The sequence below is a fragment of the Nyctibius grandis genome, chromosome 2, assembly GCF_013368605.1.
Source record: "Nyctibius grandis isolate bNycGra1 chromosome 2, bNycGra1.pri, whole genome shotgun sequence".
Lineage (NCBI taxonomy): Eukaryota > Metazoa > Chordata > Aves > Nyctibiiformes > Nyctibiidae > Nyctibius > Nyctibius grandis.
The window spans coordinates 96502077-96520415 of NC_090659.1; the positions used below are offsets into that span (position 1 = coordinate 96502077).

Sequence of the window (18339 nt, forward strand, 5' to 3'; positions counted from 1 at the left end):
TGTCAGCGGGATGGGGGTATTTTGAGGGAGCGGGGCGAGCAGGCGGTCCCCGTCCCCTCCGACCGGGCTCCCCCGCGGCAGGAGGGCGGCGGGAGAGGGGAAGGGGGGCTCGGCGCCCGCCACGGGCGGGGAGCGGGTGGCCGGGCCGGAGGAGCGGCTCGGAGCCCTGGGCAGGCGGGCCGGGGCGGGCCGGGCGGCGGCAGCCGCTGCCTCCCGCACACGGCGGAGCGGCGGCGGAGGCAGAGGCAGGTCGCGGCAGCCGCCGCTCCCCGGCGGGAGGGCGGGCGCGGAGCCCCGCCGCCGCCATGGAGAAGCAGCCCGGCGGCGACGACGACTGCGTGGACTCGGGAGCCGAGACGGGCGGGTGAGTGGCGGGGGCCGGGCGGCGGCTCTTACCTTCCCCTTCCCCGGGCCGGGCCGTGGCGGCGGAGCGCTGGGAGCTCCCTCCCGGGCCGGGGGGGGCTGCACTTGCTGCCGGCGGCCGCCGTCGAGCGCGTCCCGGCAGCGGCGGGGCTGGGGCTGGGGTCGCGGGTGCGGCTGTGTGTCCTGGGCTGAGCATCCCCGCGACAGCCGGGACGGCACCCGGCAGCACCCCGCTCAGCGCCGTGTTTCCTTTCCTCCCCCCACCCCGAATCCCTGTGTGATCCCCACGGGGAGCGCTCCCGCCGCGGGCATCACCGTGCTTGGAAAGCCTTGGGGAATTTGCCACCTTCTTCGGTTGAGTAGGGGAAAGCTCTCCATCATCCTCCTTCTACTCATGGGGAGAAAGATACTAAGAGATTGTGGGGTTTAAGTTTGAGCTCCACAGCTCCTTGTGCTGCCTCAGCGGTGGGGCCCAGCGCTGTACTTCATGGACTGCAGACACACGGGTCAGGGCTTGGTGCTGCACCATCCCTGTACCCCAGGATAACTTGTGCTGAGGGCAGTCTGGAAGCGTACCCAGGTACTGATGCTGTCCTTGTGGCAGTGACACCTGGACAACATCAAGCAGACAGAGCTGATTCCTTAAAAGGACCATCAGAGAGCCACAAAAGCAGGTTATAGGCACCCTGAAGTTGATTTGTTGTTGTCTTGATACTCACCGTACTGACCTGTGAAGTGCTGTAAACTTTGCTGATAGCTGTCCGATCTGTGTCATATAAGAGTCAAGGAGAATGACTTTTTTTTCTGACTTTGTGACTCTGCTGCCAGAGGTGTGCTATGTTTGTTAGTTGGATGACTTCTCCTACGATCATGGAGCTGCAAGAGTGATCCATGGGATCCCCCATTCAGCTCCCACCTTCAGCCCATCCAGGTGGAAGAGAAGGGGAAGTGCTTTCCAGCCTGTCCTATGTGCTGCTGCCGTGTCATCTTGTTGGAAATGACAGTGAGCCTTTGCTCCTTCTCTGTCTCCAGAAGGACAAAAAGAGGTTGCCCACTTCTGTTAACACTGTTGTCTCTTAGGTCTTCATTCTCCTCCCTTGCTGCTTTCCCTACTGTATTTCTCCCAGCTCTTTGTCTGGTGTATCTCCTTTGGTTTCTGTTCTGACTGTTGCATGGGCGCGAGGGTGTATGCATAGACAGATACTTCCCTTTGCAACAAGGTCAGACAGCGTTCCTGGGGGTTTTTTTGACTCTTTTCCTTCTTCCTACTGTAACAGCATGTGCGGAGGTTCAGGTAAAAAGACGGTACCCTAATCTCAGACTGATACTGGTGATAATAGCACCTACTATTGCATCCAGGCACCACGCTGAGGTAGGAGACTGGGAGCATAGCAAAACTGTAAAGACAATTCTTTTTTGCGAAGTGGTGTCAGGTGCACGGCACCAAAAGTGAAGTAGCAATATTACAAATTAAAAAAAAAAAGGTGGAAATGGAAGATGGCAATCTTTTTTCATACATCCAGCTATTAATTCAAATAATTTTTTTAATCTCTTCTGTGGTCTGGGAAGTTAAGGACTTTTTCCACCACCTTAAATAGTTGTAGTATTGTATACACACTTAATGGGGAGAGTTTTAAAATGTTTTATGTGACATGAGCTTAAAGGAAAAATCCAGGCCTCTTTCTAGATAGTGGGATAACAGGATTTTAATTCATCTTTGGAGAACATGGGTAAAAGGAAGACAAAATAACCGGTGAATTCATAGCTGGTTCAAAGCTCAAACAGTCCTTGATGGATCAAGTCACTCTTAATTTGCTGTGTTTATCTGGAACAGAAAAACCTGGGTTTCCTTGGGAGGGGCACTTGGAAGGATTTGACCCAGCTGGTGACATTGGCCTTTGGACCTTAGTGACCATCATGACAGCTGCTTGTGTCTGGTGTTGATGAGGTGCTAAAGCTGATGATTTTATGAAGCATCCCTGTCCCAGGCTTGACACTGGAAGGTGCAGGTTAGCAGAAGAGTCTGTCTGAGGAATTTGAATAATGACATATGGCAATTAATAACTGCAGTGCCTTGCAGTGAAGTTTATTTTGAAAAGCAATGGGTCTCCGCATTTCAATTATTATTTTTAGTTCTGTTTAGCGGCTATTTTAGTCTGATAAACATGTTGCGTATGTCTCTTTCACAATGTTTATATTTCAGCTTTCTCACCAAACCAACTGTTCACAGCATTTGCTTTTCCCTCTTACCAGAAGATCTGCTTTTTGCTTTGTCTCAGTCTCATCATAGCTATTGCTAAATTGAGCTGTTTTCCTTTTTCTCCAATTATTCAATGGCAAAAAAAAAAAAGGAATTAATTAACTATTTTGAAGTTCAGCCATCATCCTCTGAAAGTACAAGGAAACACAACTGTCAACATAATTCAGTAACAGTTCTATATCAAGTGATCCCTTTCTGTCACTCAGGGAACAATAGCAGATAGTGACTGTAGTAAATCCAGGCGCTGCAAGCCCTTGTCATCTTGATGATCATATGTAATGATGTGTGAGCTCTTATACGAAGCCTTTACTCCTGAAGCTGTTTAGAGCAGCTAACCAATCGAATACATGAAGTACTCTACGGGGTATATGTTCCTTAAGGTTTTGCTGCAGCTTCCAGCTACAAGAGCAGGGAAAATTCTGTGCTACAGGCAAGATCAGTTACAGTTTGAAGCCTTCATTTTCCTAATCCATTGGAAAATACCTTCCTCTTACTGCATTTTCCTGGGTAAACAGGGTTGGCAAAGAGGCTTTTCAACAAAAGTAGTGTGTTTTGAGTTCCTGAATCCAGTAAGAATGGATTCAGCTGGTGTTGTCAAGTACTTAAATAAAGGGAGCAGAGCATATAAGCCAATTAGTTTATATTGGCTATTTATTCATGAGATTTTAAAGAGTTTGACCATCCTCGGTCTGAGAGACTTTGCCCATACAAATTGCATCTTCTCAGGAAATGTATTTTTTGGCTTTTTAGTATAAAAATCTTATTTCATCTGCTGCTGAAATCTTTTAGCCCAGAAGTATGGGAGACTGAGAGCTTTCTCTGGTAATAATTTTAGTAGTGGATTTGTACTGTAAAACCTGGCGGTTTAGGAATAAGAAAATGGTCTTTCTTTGGTCTTTGATTAGAAAGCAAACAGAAGGAAAAAACAGTGGAAGAAAGAAATTGAAGGCAGGAGAAATAGGTATGTTTAAAGAACTGTAGATAAATTGTAAAGAAAAAAAAGCTGGAAAAAATAATACTAAGTTACTTAAAATTAGTTGTAGAAATGTTAATTTTCAAATTTTTTTGCTTTTACAAGCCATGCAAATGCTGTTATTTTACTGTCCTTACTCTGAATAGCAGAGCAAAGTTTTTTGGGGCTAAAACACCCAAGGTGACAAAGTAAAACAATTTTAGAAGTTGTGAGGCATGTAATTTCAAAGCAATGAGACGGCTTCTTGCCACCACTGATGTCAAGGGCAAAGCATCAGCTGAATTCATTGTATTCAGGACTGATATCCCAAGTGACACGTAGTGAATGTGGAAAACAGGTAGTTTCTCAGACCTAAACTCTTAAATTTTTTATTCCTAAACTTTTATTTGGTCCTGTTAGCTGTGTTCAAGGACTACTTCTGTAGAAATGCTCCCTCCTATTTATCAAGTGTATATGTCTTAACTGAGCATAACACTTCAATGAAACAGCTGGCATTAATGAAGATTTAAAAGTATGTGACAATTCCCAGCAGAACTTCACTTGTTCCCTTAGACAGCTGTGAGAGCCAATGTCTCAAAGGGTTCACACTTCAATCATTAGCTTACTAATAGTATCAACGTTTGCCTAAACCCTTAGTTTTCTCCTCCCTCACTTAGAAGTCATGTAAAGTTTTGAGAAGCTATAATTTTAACTTAAATTATTTGAATTTGCAACTTTTCCACTTATATTTCAAACTTTATTAATCTTTTTAGAGAAAGTGGGGAGACATTGAAGTACAAGGTTGTTTTTTTCTGTGTAGTAAGTTTAAAACCTAAATATTGATGATGCAAACTGAATTAATTAGTAGTTAATTGCTGAGTATTTGACGAATTTTAGGAAGAAGGAAAATTATACTGTTTCTTTGGTAGCAGACAACTGCCAAGGAACACTTCAATGATAGAAGCCAATAGAGAAGCCTATGGCAAAACAGATAAACAGAAGATGCTTGAAGCTTAGGCACTGTACCATGCAGCAGCTATTTTTAACATTTGTTTAGCAAAATCCACTACTGTTTGGTTACAGTTATATTCAGGGGGGTTGTTGCCTCCTTTTCATCTTCTCCTGTGGTTCTGTCCCTCAAATTAATTTTGAAGATATTATGTTAATTTTTTGATTGCACTATACTTGTTTGTTGGTTTTCCTTGTGGTTCTCACTACCTGCATGTTTGACCCTGGCCAAATCACAAATTATTTAAGCATCTGTTAGCTTATCTGTTAACCAGATTAAAAAATTCTTTCTTTCTTTGTTGCAGTTCTGTAAAATGTGTGAGACTCTAAAGCAGAAAATAAAATTGCTAATAGGAGAGAAGGCATCCTACAAAGAAGAGGGTGTACCCCACTTAAAGGAAAAAGTATTAAGAAAATTGTAATTCATGTCTGTCCTCAGTCAGAATGGGTTGGTTAAATTATCAAATGAATAGTTGAATGGTTTCTTGGGGTGAGAGGTTGTTTTCATGTCACATTTTTCTAGCTGAAAGGGATTCAACATTTATGACTTTGTCATCTGTATGGTAGTCCTTCAATATGACATGTCAGTCTCTTGTCACATATTTCATCCATCTATGAGAAACTCTCAGGAATAGAAATCACTGGTGCTGAAACCTGTTTTAAGGCCTGTTTTTACCTTGGGGTTTCTTTTTTTTTTTTTGCTGAGACTTTCACTTCCTATATATCCATCATTCCAGATGTGTCAAGGTAGACAACTTGTCTCTGATTTGACATTCTAATAATAAAAAGTTGAGCTATTTGTCACAAATTGGAGTTGAGGCACCATTTCTAATCAGATTTAATCGGTGGAGCCAAGTTTTTTTCTTGAACCTCAGGGCAGGCAGACCTGCTAGCATGTGGCACTGGGGCTAGGTGCCGAAAGCGAGGTGGAAACAGACTTTAAATCACATTCTGGTGGCCAGGAGGTCTCTGCTGACACCCATGATGGCTAGGTCCCAGCAGGCAGTGAAGTTCACCTTGGCTAACTGTAGCTGTGTGAAGGTTAGGCATTTGGTATGTTAGGCTGCTTCTGTTGTTAGTTAAGAGCAACAGGACCCCAGGAGGGTGACTCACCCCTGGCTTTGGATGGGCAAGTACATGCCACCTGAGTCCTGATCCATCCCTCTGGGGAGTGCTCTGGCTGAGGCAGGTGTGCTCCCTAAAGCACAGTGTGGTCCTACCCCATCAGATGCTTTTTGGAAGATTACAAACAACCCTTCAACCTTATAAAATGCTGATGATGGTGATGATGATGTCTCTCACATGGGGCCTGACACACTACTGTTGGTAATAAGCTTCTGAGTGTGGTAGTCACAGCTGAGGGATGGGAATCCATCATCTGACATCATCACTCAACTAGAAACCCAAAGCAAGGTGTTTTGAGACAACTTGCTCTGAGTTATTTTGTTGCAGTTGTCTTGATTACTGTCCTGGTTTGGCCCAAACCAGGCCAATTAGTCTTAGAGAAACCAAGGTCACTGCTAAATTCCTCACTGCTTATGAGTGAAGAGCCGAAGGGGGCTCGCACCTGCAGGGAGGAGCAGACAGGGCAGGTGACCCAAGATTGACCAACGAGGTATTCCATCCCATACACGTCATTCTCACTTTCCTATTTATCACTAACCCACTGCCTCCTGGAGGTGGGGCCCAGGAGGGAGGGGCCCTCCTGTCTTCCACTGATTGGTACCAGCTTTGCCAATTTTCCAGTTAAAAGCCTGCAGGTGTGATGGCAGAGAGCTATTGCATTTTGCCCTCTGCCCGTGCTGGGTGGAGCTACTGCATTTTCCCCTCTGCCTCTGCTGGGGGGAGGTACTGCTTTTTCCCCTCTGCGTGTACTGGGGGGAGCAACTCTGCCTGAGGAGGATTTCCAAGCTCTCAGTCTTGGCTTTGTATATATTTGTATATATATATAGCTTTAAACCGTGACAATTACACAAGTAGAAGTACAATGAAGGTAACAGATTTATGTTGGACTGATATTAGTGAAACAGGTTGTAATCTGACCCTCAGGAATTTGGTGAGAAGAAACCCAAGACAGAGCTACAAAGCTAAATCTTCTGACTTGCACGTTGTGCTTTAACTGCTATAAAATCCTCCCATGTGCCCCATGGAGCGCTTTCTGGGGGAGGGAAGGCAAAGCCACTGTTAAATACAGCTCTTAATATGAAACAGTGGAATCTGAAACAACTCTGGTAAGAGAAGGCAGGGGAAATGTGACTCCAACAGGTGCCGTTCCATCGGTCCTGGGCAAGTGAAGGATGCAGACAGCAGAAGAGCTAGTAAACTTTCCACAATTTCATTTTTTTGGGGGATTAAGGAGTCCTGGCAATGGAGACCTTGGGCATATCGTGGTATAGCATTGTGTTAGAATAACTTGAGACACGTGTGTTTGTTTTACACAGCAGACTGCCTTGTGGCGGTGCTGCCTGGCTCGGAAACCCTAGTTAGAGCCATTCCAGTGCATTAAACAGCATGTGGGGATGTCCCTGAGCACCGGGATGGAGTTGTCCATATTGTTAAATACTTAAAATGGTTGATGGTATCAGTTTGGATGGGGCCATCTAGCTCTCTCCCATATGATTCTTGGGTGTGTTTTACTGTGGACCGGGGATTTGTTTTACCACGTTACCATGGCCCAGGGACCATTCCCGACAGACCACTTGCCAGTCTGTTTTGGAAGGCAAGAGGTTTTAATGGTACAGGTGCAGACTGTTTCATGGCAGCTGGCCTCAGTCCCAGACAGTTCTCTTGAGCGCGTTTATTAGCGTAGATGTCACCGCTATAGCTGTGTTAACGTGATGCTGTGCCATGGCTGATCAGCATGCTGAAGTAACCCAAGCACAGTGCGATGCTGGTGTAGCTACACTGCTTGAGTGATTCAGAGATGTAACGTAGTCGTACTTCTTACCCAAAGAAACAGGTTTAGAGTGTTTTTATATACCATACTCAGTAACTGCAAGCTGTGCTAGCAGCTACTTACTGGTACTCAGTGGGCTATTTCCCTTTCTTGGGTATTTTGAGGCTCCGTATTACTAATCAGCAATGAGTAGCTCAGGCTGATCTCAGAGGATTGCTCAGGATCGTTTGTGCTCACGATGGTCTTATGCCCTCCGATAATGCACGGTCCCGATCCTTCAATGGCGCTAATGGGAATTGAGGTCCCACATTTATCTCAAGCTTCTACATTCCTATTTTAATGTTTCTTGACATGTTCACAGCTCCTCTTTGCTGGTGGGCTGACCGTTGGGCACCAATTCTTTGCAGACTGATGTGTCTTGATTGAGCAATGAGCCCTCCTTTTCAGTACCTCCCACTGCTTCAATACCCTTTTTGATCATTTTTTTCCTCATTATGTGCCTATAAAGGGAACAGTCCTCCATTTGTTCAGTTTCTGTCCTGAATGTCTCTTTTCCTTTATCTATAATGTAATATCTATCAGAGAAAACACCTTGCTGCAAGACCATGTAATTGGCCTGGAACCCCAGGCCAGTTGAGCCCCAATACGGCCCCACTCTGTCACCATTAAAGCCCATGAGTGCTTTACTCTTGAGTTATCCTAATGGGAAAATCCTCTTCCAAGGAAACTGATAGAAGCTGATACTCAGGCTGTTTAAAACATGGGATGGAAAGAATGGGAAGGAACAAAGTTACTTGATGTCCAGAGAGACTACATGACCCAGGAGATGTTTATTTTGGTCCTTAATTTTTCTAATGGATGATCTTGTCATAGAGAATATTTGTTGTGTATACTAGTCTAAAAAGCTTAAAAGACTTGTAGAAACTTCAGAATTTAGTATCCTAAATAGCTTACTATAAGGAAAAAAAATGTATTTTTTAAAGCCACTTAACAGTGCATGTCATGAATCTGAACAGTTTGTGCTGAAGTTTTGAAAATGTTACGGATTTTACTAACACTGTTATTTTTGTTCTTAAGGACTAGATTCAAGAAAAAGAGATTCTAAGAAAGAAAGGAGTCAGAGGGAGGACAAAAGGTGATTCAGGCTGGCCCTGAGAACACAGAGAGACTCATATTCATCCCATTTGGTTTTAGGCATGTGGCTGAGGGTCATACATTAGGAATGTGGTTTCTGTAGGTTTCATCTCTAGAAAACAGCTAGGGAGAGATGCACTTCAGACCTCTCCTTTTATTGACTACAGAGGGAGCTTAGGGGAGGGTACAGTCCTCATTTCAGCATCTGATGTTGACATAAGCCTTTGAGCTTTATTATCCTTTTTTTTTTTTTAATTCCGTATATGTCAGTTATGCAACAAACATGAATTAAATATTAGCTTGAACCATATTAGAATTACAAAAAACCCCCAATACAATTCTAAAGCCTATTAAAATGTGTCTGTGCAATTAGTCTCCAAGCACACTGTTGTCTCCTCCTTTCTCACCCCCCATCCTTTTATTTTTCCTGCTGTCTCATTTTTCATGTCCTGCCTGTACGTAGACTGCCACTTCCTCAGTTCAGGACTCATTAATTCTCCATGTCCTATAATGTGCCTGCAGCACTTTGGGATAATAAAACAACAGTGTGAAGTAATAGAAAGCTGCTTCTACTTGCAGTAAGCAAAAGGCAAAATGTTGTCTTGCTTCTATCTGAAACACAAGCAGTGCAGATTCATAGTGAATTAGCTGCCAACTGCTGAACACAGATACATTGAAGGACAGCCCCGGACTGTTTTCAAACAGAAGTGCAGACTAAATGAATCCTTGCTTGGGATGCTTGGAGGCAGCTGGATGTATATTGCTTGCCCTTGGGCTTCTGAAGAGTGACATGTTACACAGTTTTCACACCCTTCTAAATATACATGGTGCCAAATGATACTGACGTGACTTGCTGCTGAAAATACCACTCAGCTTTATGGCCTGCACAGCACTACTTAGCCAGCCCAGCCCCTGGGATCGCTTCCCCTTGGTCCCTGCCCGGAGCCAGACCAGTGGTGTGTACATGGCTCAGCAGTAGGAAGGAGGAGGTCTCCTTCTCCGCTCATGTCGTTACTACCTCTGCTTTTACAGGCTGCCCAGGGAAGTGGTGGAGTCACCATCCCTGGAGGTATTTAAAAGACGAGTAGACGTGGTGCTTAGAGACATGGTTTAGTGGTGGACTTGGCGGTGCTAGGTTAATGTTTGGACTCAATGATCTTAAAGGTCTTTTCCAACCAAAATGATTCTATGATTATATTATTCTATTCCCAGGTACACAAGGGTCCTGAGGGAGGTTGGTTGAGGGACAGCATTTTATTAATGGAGGAGGTGCTATGTAGCAGGTATATATGGGGCGACTGAGAGAGGCTACTAATGACCTAATCCTGTGGTCTCTGCCATGTGTGACAAAGATGTTTCCTTGCTTCCTAGCGTTATCAAAGTGTCTAGAGGTGCAGGATTTAGTAAAGGAGAGACAGTGAGAGAGAGCTGCAAGCCCCCATCAGCAGCTCTCTCCCCAGCATTGCACAGACCTTTTTCAAAAGCTACAATAACCTCATGGTACTTGATAGTATTGGTGGACTTTTTTTTCATGAGTATTGTGAAAAATTCAGATTGTGTCATCTTTCACTGGTCCAGCGGGATTGGCAAGAAGAGTTGGAGGTAGTTCCTCATGGTCTTTCTCACCTAAACCAGCTGTCTTAGTATCTGATCTGCAGAATACTGAGTGCTAAGCACGAGGCTATGAAATATGGGCATGACTGTAATTGCATTGTTTCTTCTGCAGAGAAATGTCCATATTAAAATTGAAAACGGACACTATAGTTATGTGGGGTTGATGACCTTTATTCCCTTGGATGCCCGAGAGCCTAGAGTATGAAAGTATCCTGAGAATATGCTTAGATGGTATCTATTTCCAGACAAATATCTTAGGAGTCAAGGCTCATGTGTTTTTTTAATTTAAAACAATATTGCAAACTTCTTGCAATTATTTACATAAAACAAGCATTTAGGTGTGGATCCAAGAACTGTGTTACGGCTCCCCAAACAGTTTGCCTATTATGTTCAGGGCACTGTAGGGCATATGTGCAATATGTTAATTGTGGCAGAGAGCTCTGGTGGGTGGGGTCTGTTTTGGGGACCCAGCAAGTAGGGGTGTAGAGGCTGTGTGACTGTGAACTCCAGAATGAAACACTCAGAAGTCATAGGTAGGGCCTCAGAAGTGGAAATGAATTTTTTTTTTAATATTCGGTGATGGCATATTTGTTTTACCTTAGTATTTCTGCATCTTTAGGACGTAAATAAGCCATGTTTTAATCAGCCCAGAATGGGGTTTTCAGGAGTTTGGTGTTATATGCAGCTGCAAAATTAATTGCACTGTTGCTCAAAATACTTAACTGCTCTGACTTTCTCATGAGTAATCCAGTATGCACTGGAGTAGAACCAATGGGTGTATGGTTTTACTGAGGGATGTCTGAAAGAGGAAAAGTGTTTCCTAAAGCAAAAAGCTTTGTCATCTAAATGTTTATATTTTGGTCCTAATTTTGTGTCTTCCCTGCCAGCTGTGACCAAACAACAATAAAAATTCTGTTCTTTCAATAGAGTTCTCTTAAAAAAGAAAAAAGAAAAACAATCTGCAAAGCAGCATTTAGGGGATGTAAGGTGAGGAAGATGAGGAGCAGAGTCAAAATCTAGCAGACTTCTGCTCCTAACCTGTGTCTGAAGCAGCCTATTTTTTCCTTACAGAGAGCCTTCTGAGCTTTAATTTTTATGCCTAAAGTTAGGTAGCATGAATAGCCCCTAGATAAAACTCTAGTTGCTTTACTCACTCTACGTAGGTATTTTCAAAATTCATGTGAGATGCCAGTTTTTCCGAGGCCATGTTCAAAACCTGTTCCAGTTATTATCTTAGCACAAAAATAATGCTAAATGGGCAGTAAACTATTTTAATATGCAATGTGAGCTAGATTTGGTACATTTTTCATTATCTCTTTTAGATTTAATATGGTCTAACTAAAATCTTTGTTTTGCAGGTCTGAGTACAGCCGTATGTCCTCTACCAGCAGTGAGTATAACTTTGAGATTTTTTTTGAAGTGGATTCTCATATTTTCTTTTTTCCAGTTGCTATTATTTATTACCATCAATGTAAGGTTATGATGGAGTTCACTTTGATGCAGTAAAGCCCCTGTTCCTTCTCTTCTTGGATCTATGTCTAGAAACAGTATAGAAAATTAAACTGATCGGATGTTTATGACCAAAATATGAGCCATGTGTAAAGTCATAAATATTGGAGCTCACAAGAATGCAAGGCAAAATGAGAACAAAATCTGTAGACACTGTGTGGCCAGTGTGAATGGGTCCTCCAGCCAAATGAGTTTGCAGTGATGAATGTCATTAGAGCTGGGGGATGCAGGAATAATTGAATGCTTATTGTAAGCTGATGCCAAGGAAGCACTTGAGAGTGAATTCTGTGAAGCATTTCTTTGATTTCAAAGATGATGGATGCTCTAGTGTCAGTCTTTCTAGATGTTTACAATAGCCAGTTGAATTTCAAGCTATCATAGAATCATAGAATGGTTTCGGTTGGAAGGGACCTTAAAGATCATCTAGTATCTTTTATCCAACTGATAAAAGATGAATCCTGGTGTCTGGATTATTTTTTCTTTCTTTTTCACCAGTGCAAAATGGCAATTTTTTAAGGAACAAGGAACGCTTTTTGAGTCCTCTGTCTACCCACTCCAGCCATTTTCTTAGTTGTAGGACATAGTGTATACACAGCACTTTGAAATGCAATAATGCCTATTCATGCATAGCTACTAGTATCTCTCTCTTGTCAAAGTGCAAGGTGATTCCTGTCTCCATGATTCACACGTAGATGTGAGTTTTATTTATGCCGAGCAAGCAGATGAAAAACTCACAGATGACAAATTTTGTTTTATAATCTGGATCTTTAAGCGCCATGAAAATCAGAGGGGAAGAAAGCTGTCATTTTTTTCTCATTCACACATTCTGCCTGAAGCATGGAGAGGGTTGTTTTCCATCTCCTATGGTCTTCAGCCAGAGGGCTTTTATTGATTTCAACAAGAGCTGGATCAGACAGTGTTCGTAATGTCTGGCTCCTGAGCTGATGTGACTAGCAGGGAGCTCGCTGTCTTTCCTCCATCTGCTCAGTGTGTGTGTGTGTGTATCTGAGAAAGAGAGAATTCAGTGCAACTTTTCTGTAAATTCTGTTGTTTAAATAGGTTTCTGGTTTCCCGCTGTCGGATGTGATTCTTGAAATAATTGGGAGGCAAAATCCAGGCAATCAACTTTTCTGTGATAGTAAAAGCATATTGGATTTGGCTGGTTACACCAGATGTGTGCCCCACCACCCCCTCAGCTCACAATTTTGGGTGATGGCTGCCAGCTTCCTCCGCTTTTTGGGTGGTGACTAGCAATTATTTGCCTAGTAGAAGTGCTTATTTGGCAGATAAGTTAAGAAGACAAGGTGTAAGTAAAGTATTTCTCGTCTAAAAAATTCGGTTTTGATCCCTTACCAACTTTGCATGACTGCTGCATGTTTTACAAATGAAAGTAACGAATTACATTTGTAAGGGTTTTTATTAAATGAGCTGTTTGTAAGGGTAATTTTTGGTTGTGTGGCAGCTACAGTGTGTCGTGTTAACTGTGGTCACCTCAGTGTCTTGATGGCCATGGCTGTCGAGAATATGTGGGGATTACAGTTGTATTTTAACACCAGTAATTTGTCAATACAAGGGGGTATTATCTTTCCAGCAAAGACAGAAGTTCAGGAGACAGGACAGTCCCTTCTTTCTTTTTTCTGCTTCCAAGGCAAATTATATTGATACAGCTTCACAAGTAGCAGTATTTAACTTTGCATTTTCTGGGGTTTGTGTGGTCAGTTTGGTCAGACAGTGCAAGAGTAACAGAAACAGCTACATAAAAGAATTTCAGTAAAAAAGAAATGCTTTCATGTCAGAGGCTGGCAGTCAAGCAGTGCATAATGCATTTGAAGAGAAGATTATTGAGGAAGAGATATTAGGAAAACAGGTGATCTGGCCATTTTAATTTCTTTGGGGAAAAGATTCAGCAAGTGGTATCATTCATAGTACAGAAAGCAGTCTAATCAATAACGCTGTTAGGGCCTAACATAATACAAAGTAAGCTGTTGTAAATTAAAAAGCAAAGAATCTCCATTACCTACAGCTGCTTCATCTGAAGATCCTGTTCTAATGAAGTGAAGTTTATCTGAACTAGGAAGATTACAGGCTAATTTGGTTTTACAGGGGTTTTATTTGGTGATGCCAATGAGGCTTCAATTTCAGTGTTTAATAAATGAATAATCTCCTAAATTTCTGAATCAGCTCCACTGGACAACAGTTTTCCACACACATGCCAAGAAAAGGATAAGAAAGATTTAGCAGGTGAATTAACTACAGCTGCCTGTATCACTTGCTGTGATGACAGCAGATGAACAAACTGCAGGACTTTGCTCCAGTGCAAATGTGTACAAGAACCCTTGACCCCCCAAGTCAGAAGTAAAATCTCATCAGCTGCTATATGGCAATGGAAGAATCGTTCTGTACATGCGTTATTTCTAGTACTTTTTTCCCCTAAGCATATGGCAGCAGTTACCGTGGGTGACGTACTACTACAGCAGTTCAAAGCCCTTCCTGGTGGGTTGGTTGGACCTTGGGTCTTATGCAGCATCTCAGTTCTTTTCTTCTTTGCCCTTGTGTCTCAGCTTTGGGTAACCCAAAAATGCTTTTTACTGGCAGCATTCATCTAACATTTGTGGTTTTGTACAGAAAGTACTTTAGGAAAGAGTACTGAAGTTTGCAGAGTGTGTTTATTTCTGCAAGCAAATGCAGGTTTACACATCTGCCGCGTGGCTCTGGCTGTTGTCAGGGTGACTGTCTGCCTCTTTGCCTTTTCTTATTGAGCAGAGTAAATTGGCCACGCAAACCTATCTGCAGGATGCTGGGTTTTGAGGTATTACAGCTGTGAAAGGTTCAGCAGTGTGATTTCAAGGAAGAGAAGTGCTAAATTGGTTTTGACATTTTTTTTCCTGAATTCTCATGTGTATAGCCACTTTTTCCTTTGTTCTTTAGCAGGAGGTACGCTTTGTCTTATTAGGATGTTTTGCCCATTGGTGTGCTCTTCATTAATCTAGAAAAGGCATTAAGCTTCTTTTTGCTCATATTTTCAATTACCTTTTCAATTACAGTTTTCAGTTACCATTAGGGATCCCTAATCATGTAAGAGAGGGAATTGTGCTAGGTGCTTTACGCACACGGAAGAGACCTTTACCCAAAGTACATAATACCAAAATATAAAGACATATGGATACAGACAGTTGGAATCACAAAGAAGTAATTAGTGTTGGTCAGCACCAAGAGCAACAGTCTCTGCACATCAACATTTTAATTATCTTCAAATTGCTTTGAGCTATGTGTTTCAGGGGTGATTTTCAACCAGGGAGGAGGAGTTTTGATGGGGGCTGCTTACTTTCTCCTGTTCATAATCTTTGCATTTATGTTAATAGCTCTTCAGAAAACTCAAACCAGAAGTAGACATTTTGGAGCAAGACTTTTTTGATTTGTAACATTTGAAATATTCCCTACCTAGTCATCTCTGGAGTCAATTTAACCAAGTTGTCTTAGAAATAATTGTAGAAGTGAGTGATTTTTTTTTTCTCCCCCCTGACATTTTTCAGCTAAGCAATCAGTAGGGAGCTGCCTGGATACACGTTTGTACCATTCCAGCTAAGCTGGTAAATGAAACATAAAACTGGCCCTATGGGATAAGATGCAAGTTTGTGGCAGATTTTAGAGCATTTGAGATAGTAAAATCCTGCAGCACGCAGTGGTTCATGTTGTGTTTCTCAATGAGGTAAAGGGCTTGTCACTCGCCTGCTTTGCAATTGGAAAGCTGGTAATTCGCTTTCCCCTGCCCCCCTGCCTTTCATTTAGCAGCTGGGAAATGATTGGGTCCTTCTGGGGTGTTTTTAGATTGTTTGTATTCTTCCATGGTAAACCTGAGATCTGGGATATTAAAATTTTATTTCTGTGTTGTGCATGCTTCCTGATCCCTGGAATTTCACCCACTTTCTGGTTCTAAAAATTAAGCACAAGACAGTTTCTTTTGGCAGATTTACTGGGCATGTTTCTTTTGTAATAAAATTTACCTTTAAGTTACTTTCTGTTTGGTATCCTGTTCCTATGCTGGTGTAAATTCGGATCTTTGTTTTGGGATTTGGTCAATGTTTTGTCAGTGTCATCTGCGTCAGCTCCCTGGGCTGATTTTGGACTCTATTTTCTCTACAAGTGGCAAGGGTCTCCTCTTTATAGAAGGCTAGTAAGGGCAAAGTTTCTCTTATTCTTGATTCCAGAGGCACGGTGAGTGCTAAGGCCCTATCTTACCTCCATACACCAACTGTGTGTTGAAATAGGCTGCCCTAATGGCACTTTGGATGGTAGGTTTTGTTTCCTGAGTGATATTTCCAGCTCTTTGTGCTGGATCTGGCCATGGGGAGTGGGAAATCTCCAGCACTACAGTACTTGCTGTTTATGAAAAACCCCTTGAAACCTTGTGTTTGTGTAGGCACCCTGAACTAGACCAAGACGACATACCCTAATCAATGTCCTTTTTCTTTCAGACTTATTCCCAGTCTTTTTTAGACACCTAGCAATTCTCATTAAAGACAAGTAGGGTAAGTTAATGGCATGTAGTCAAGTGACAATATTCAAATATGAAAAAAATGGTTGCCCAAAAGATAGTTATGTCCTGAACTTGAGGTAAACTGTTGTTTTCCTGAACCTGCATTACCTTTCTTTGCTGATTCAGTGCTGTATTTATCTGCTCTCATATCGAGTAATTCTGTTCACTTTGAAGCCAACTGTGAGGGGAGGTTGCTGCACCTAATGCCAACATTAGAAATTACATATTTGTATGCACTGTCATTCTGAGGACCCATTAAAAGCTACTCAGGTGCAGATGTAGCCCATCAGGTAGGTTGTGAGGGGTCAGTGTTAGGCCACCTGTCCCATCCGTGGTTGAAACTTGCCAAGGCACCATTACCTGACAGTTTTCACACCACTTCCATACCACGTGTCTGTAACAATATGCCTTGCTCTCTTGCTCTTTCTGTTTTGTCTCTTTTTCTCTTTTTCCCCTCCCACCATGGCATCTGCTTCTTGATGTTACCTGGCAAGAGTCTTCCTCTTCCCTCTCTATTCAAATTGTTAGATTGTAAGCATTGTTGGAAGGAAATGTGAAGAGGAAAATGTATCGCTGAATAAGAGAGAGTCAGATCCAGCCTGAGCACTAGGTCCTTTATAGAGCAGAGCAAAGTCAGTGTCTCCAGAAGTTCTCCCATTTCTAATTCTTAAGACTTTTTGTTACCAAACACTCCATAGACTGAGGGATCGCATTAGTCAGAATGGCACTAATGGAGCTTTTGATGAAAGACAATGGTTGTAGCCTTCATGGTTGCAGAGATAACAGGAGCTACAGGAGCATAAGGATCTATGGTATTATGCAGATGTATAGGTGCCTTGTAACAATAGCATATGGAGAAGTGGCCTCCTGTTACTTGTGTATCATTTCAAAATATGTCTGCCTTCACTTAACTGTTAAAGGTGATGAAAACTAACCAAGAGCAAGAAGGGGGCTGGTTTTGATTTGGGCTTTTAAAAATCTCTCACAAAGCTCTAATTTCATAATGTAGTTGTCTACTTTAAGTTAGGTGAGTTCAAACCAGTTCTGACCCAGGCACTGCTGGACTGGGTATCTTCTATGTGTATTTCTCCAAACAATGTCATTTAATAAGTGTAAGGACATTATTCTTTTACTGCAATACAAAGATATACTCTATTTTATTGTTTCTTGTTTCCACAGAAAACTGAGATGCTTTTACAATGGCTGGCAATGAGCTATATTAAATACAATTGTAAGACAGTTTACAGTGGGCTTGCCAGCATCATGCTGCATTTCCAGAAGGTGTTATTGTAAAACAAAGACTAATTAAAGTATGAGGAAAAATGTAAGAGGAAATCGGACCCAAGTCATGTAGAGCTCTTAGCCTGAAGCATCTGTCAGTGTTGCAAATTCGGGTGTTTTATATAGTGGTGAAATCTGAAGCATCAGCTCCTGTGGAAAATATAGTGAGCATCTCCTGTGTATCTTGTCTGGCCTGTGTTATGCTGCTAGAGGTAAAAAGCAATGCTGTTTCCCACTGCGGCTGTGTGAAGAAGGAAAATGTCATTGCTACATGCCACCTAGCAGTCTTTGGCTGTGCAAAACGTATTTATGTAGCTGCTTGTCATCAAATTCCACCGCGATGAAGGAGCAAATGCTTGCGTACAGAATAGAAAAGTGTAGCACTGAACCACAGAAAGCCGAGGTTGGAAGGCACCTCTGGAGATCATCTAGTCTAAGCCCTCTGCTGAAAGCAGGGGCAGTGAGAACAGGTTGCTCAGGGCCATGTCCCATTGTGTTTTGAATATCCCCACAGCCTGTCTGGGCAGCCTCTTCCAGTGAGTGACCACTTTCACAGCAAATAAGTTTTTTCTTATGTTTAAACAGTTTCCTGTATTTCAGTTTGGATCATCATCCCAGAGCAACATCAGAGGGCCCTGTTGCTCTCCAATCCCTAATTTTCCCTCTCAGTTGCATAATTTTTAATCAACTTCTTCCTGGTTTGCTACAGTATTGGATCATACAGTACCATCGCCCCTCCCAGCCCCACCAGCATCCCAATCTCATCCAGAAGCATCCACAGATGA

The 18339-nt window shown here is 42.6% G+C and overlaps 1 protein-coding gene across 1 annotated transcript in view; it reads left to right on the plus strand.

Moving 5' to 3' along the window:
• Positions 1-305: 305 nt before the first annotated feature.
• Positions 306-18339, plus strand: part of FAM124A (family with sequence similarity 124 member A) — a 47309-nt gene continuing 29275 nt past the window's right edge. The window contains exons 1-2 of the mRNA XM_068395504.1: positions 306-364; positions 11586-11617. Of these exons, the coding sequence (XP_068251605.1) occupies positions 306-364; positions 11586-11617 (91 nt within the window). The remainder of the gene's footprint in view (positions 365-11585; positions 11618-18339) is intronic.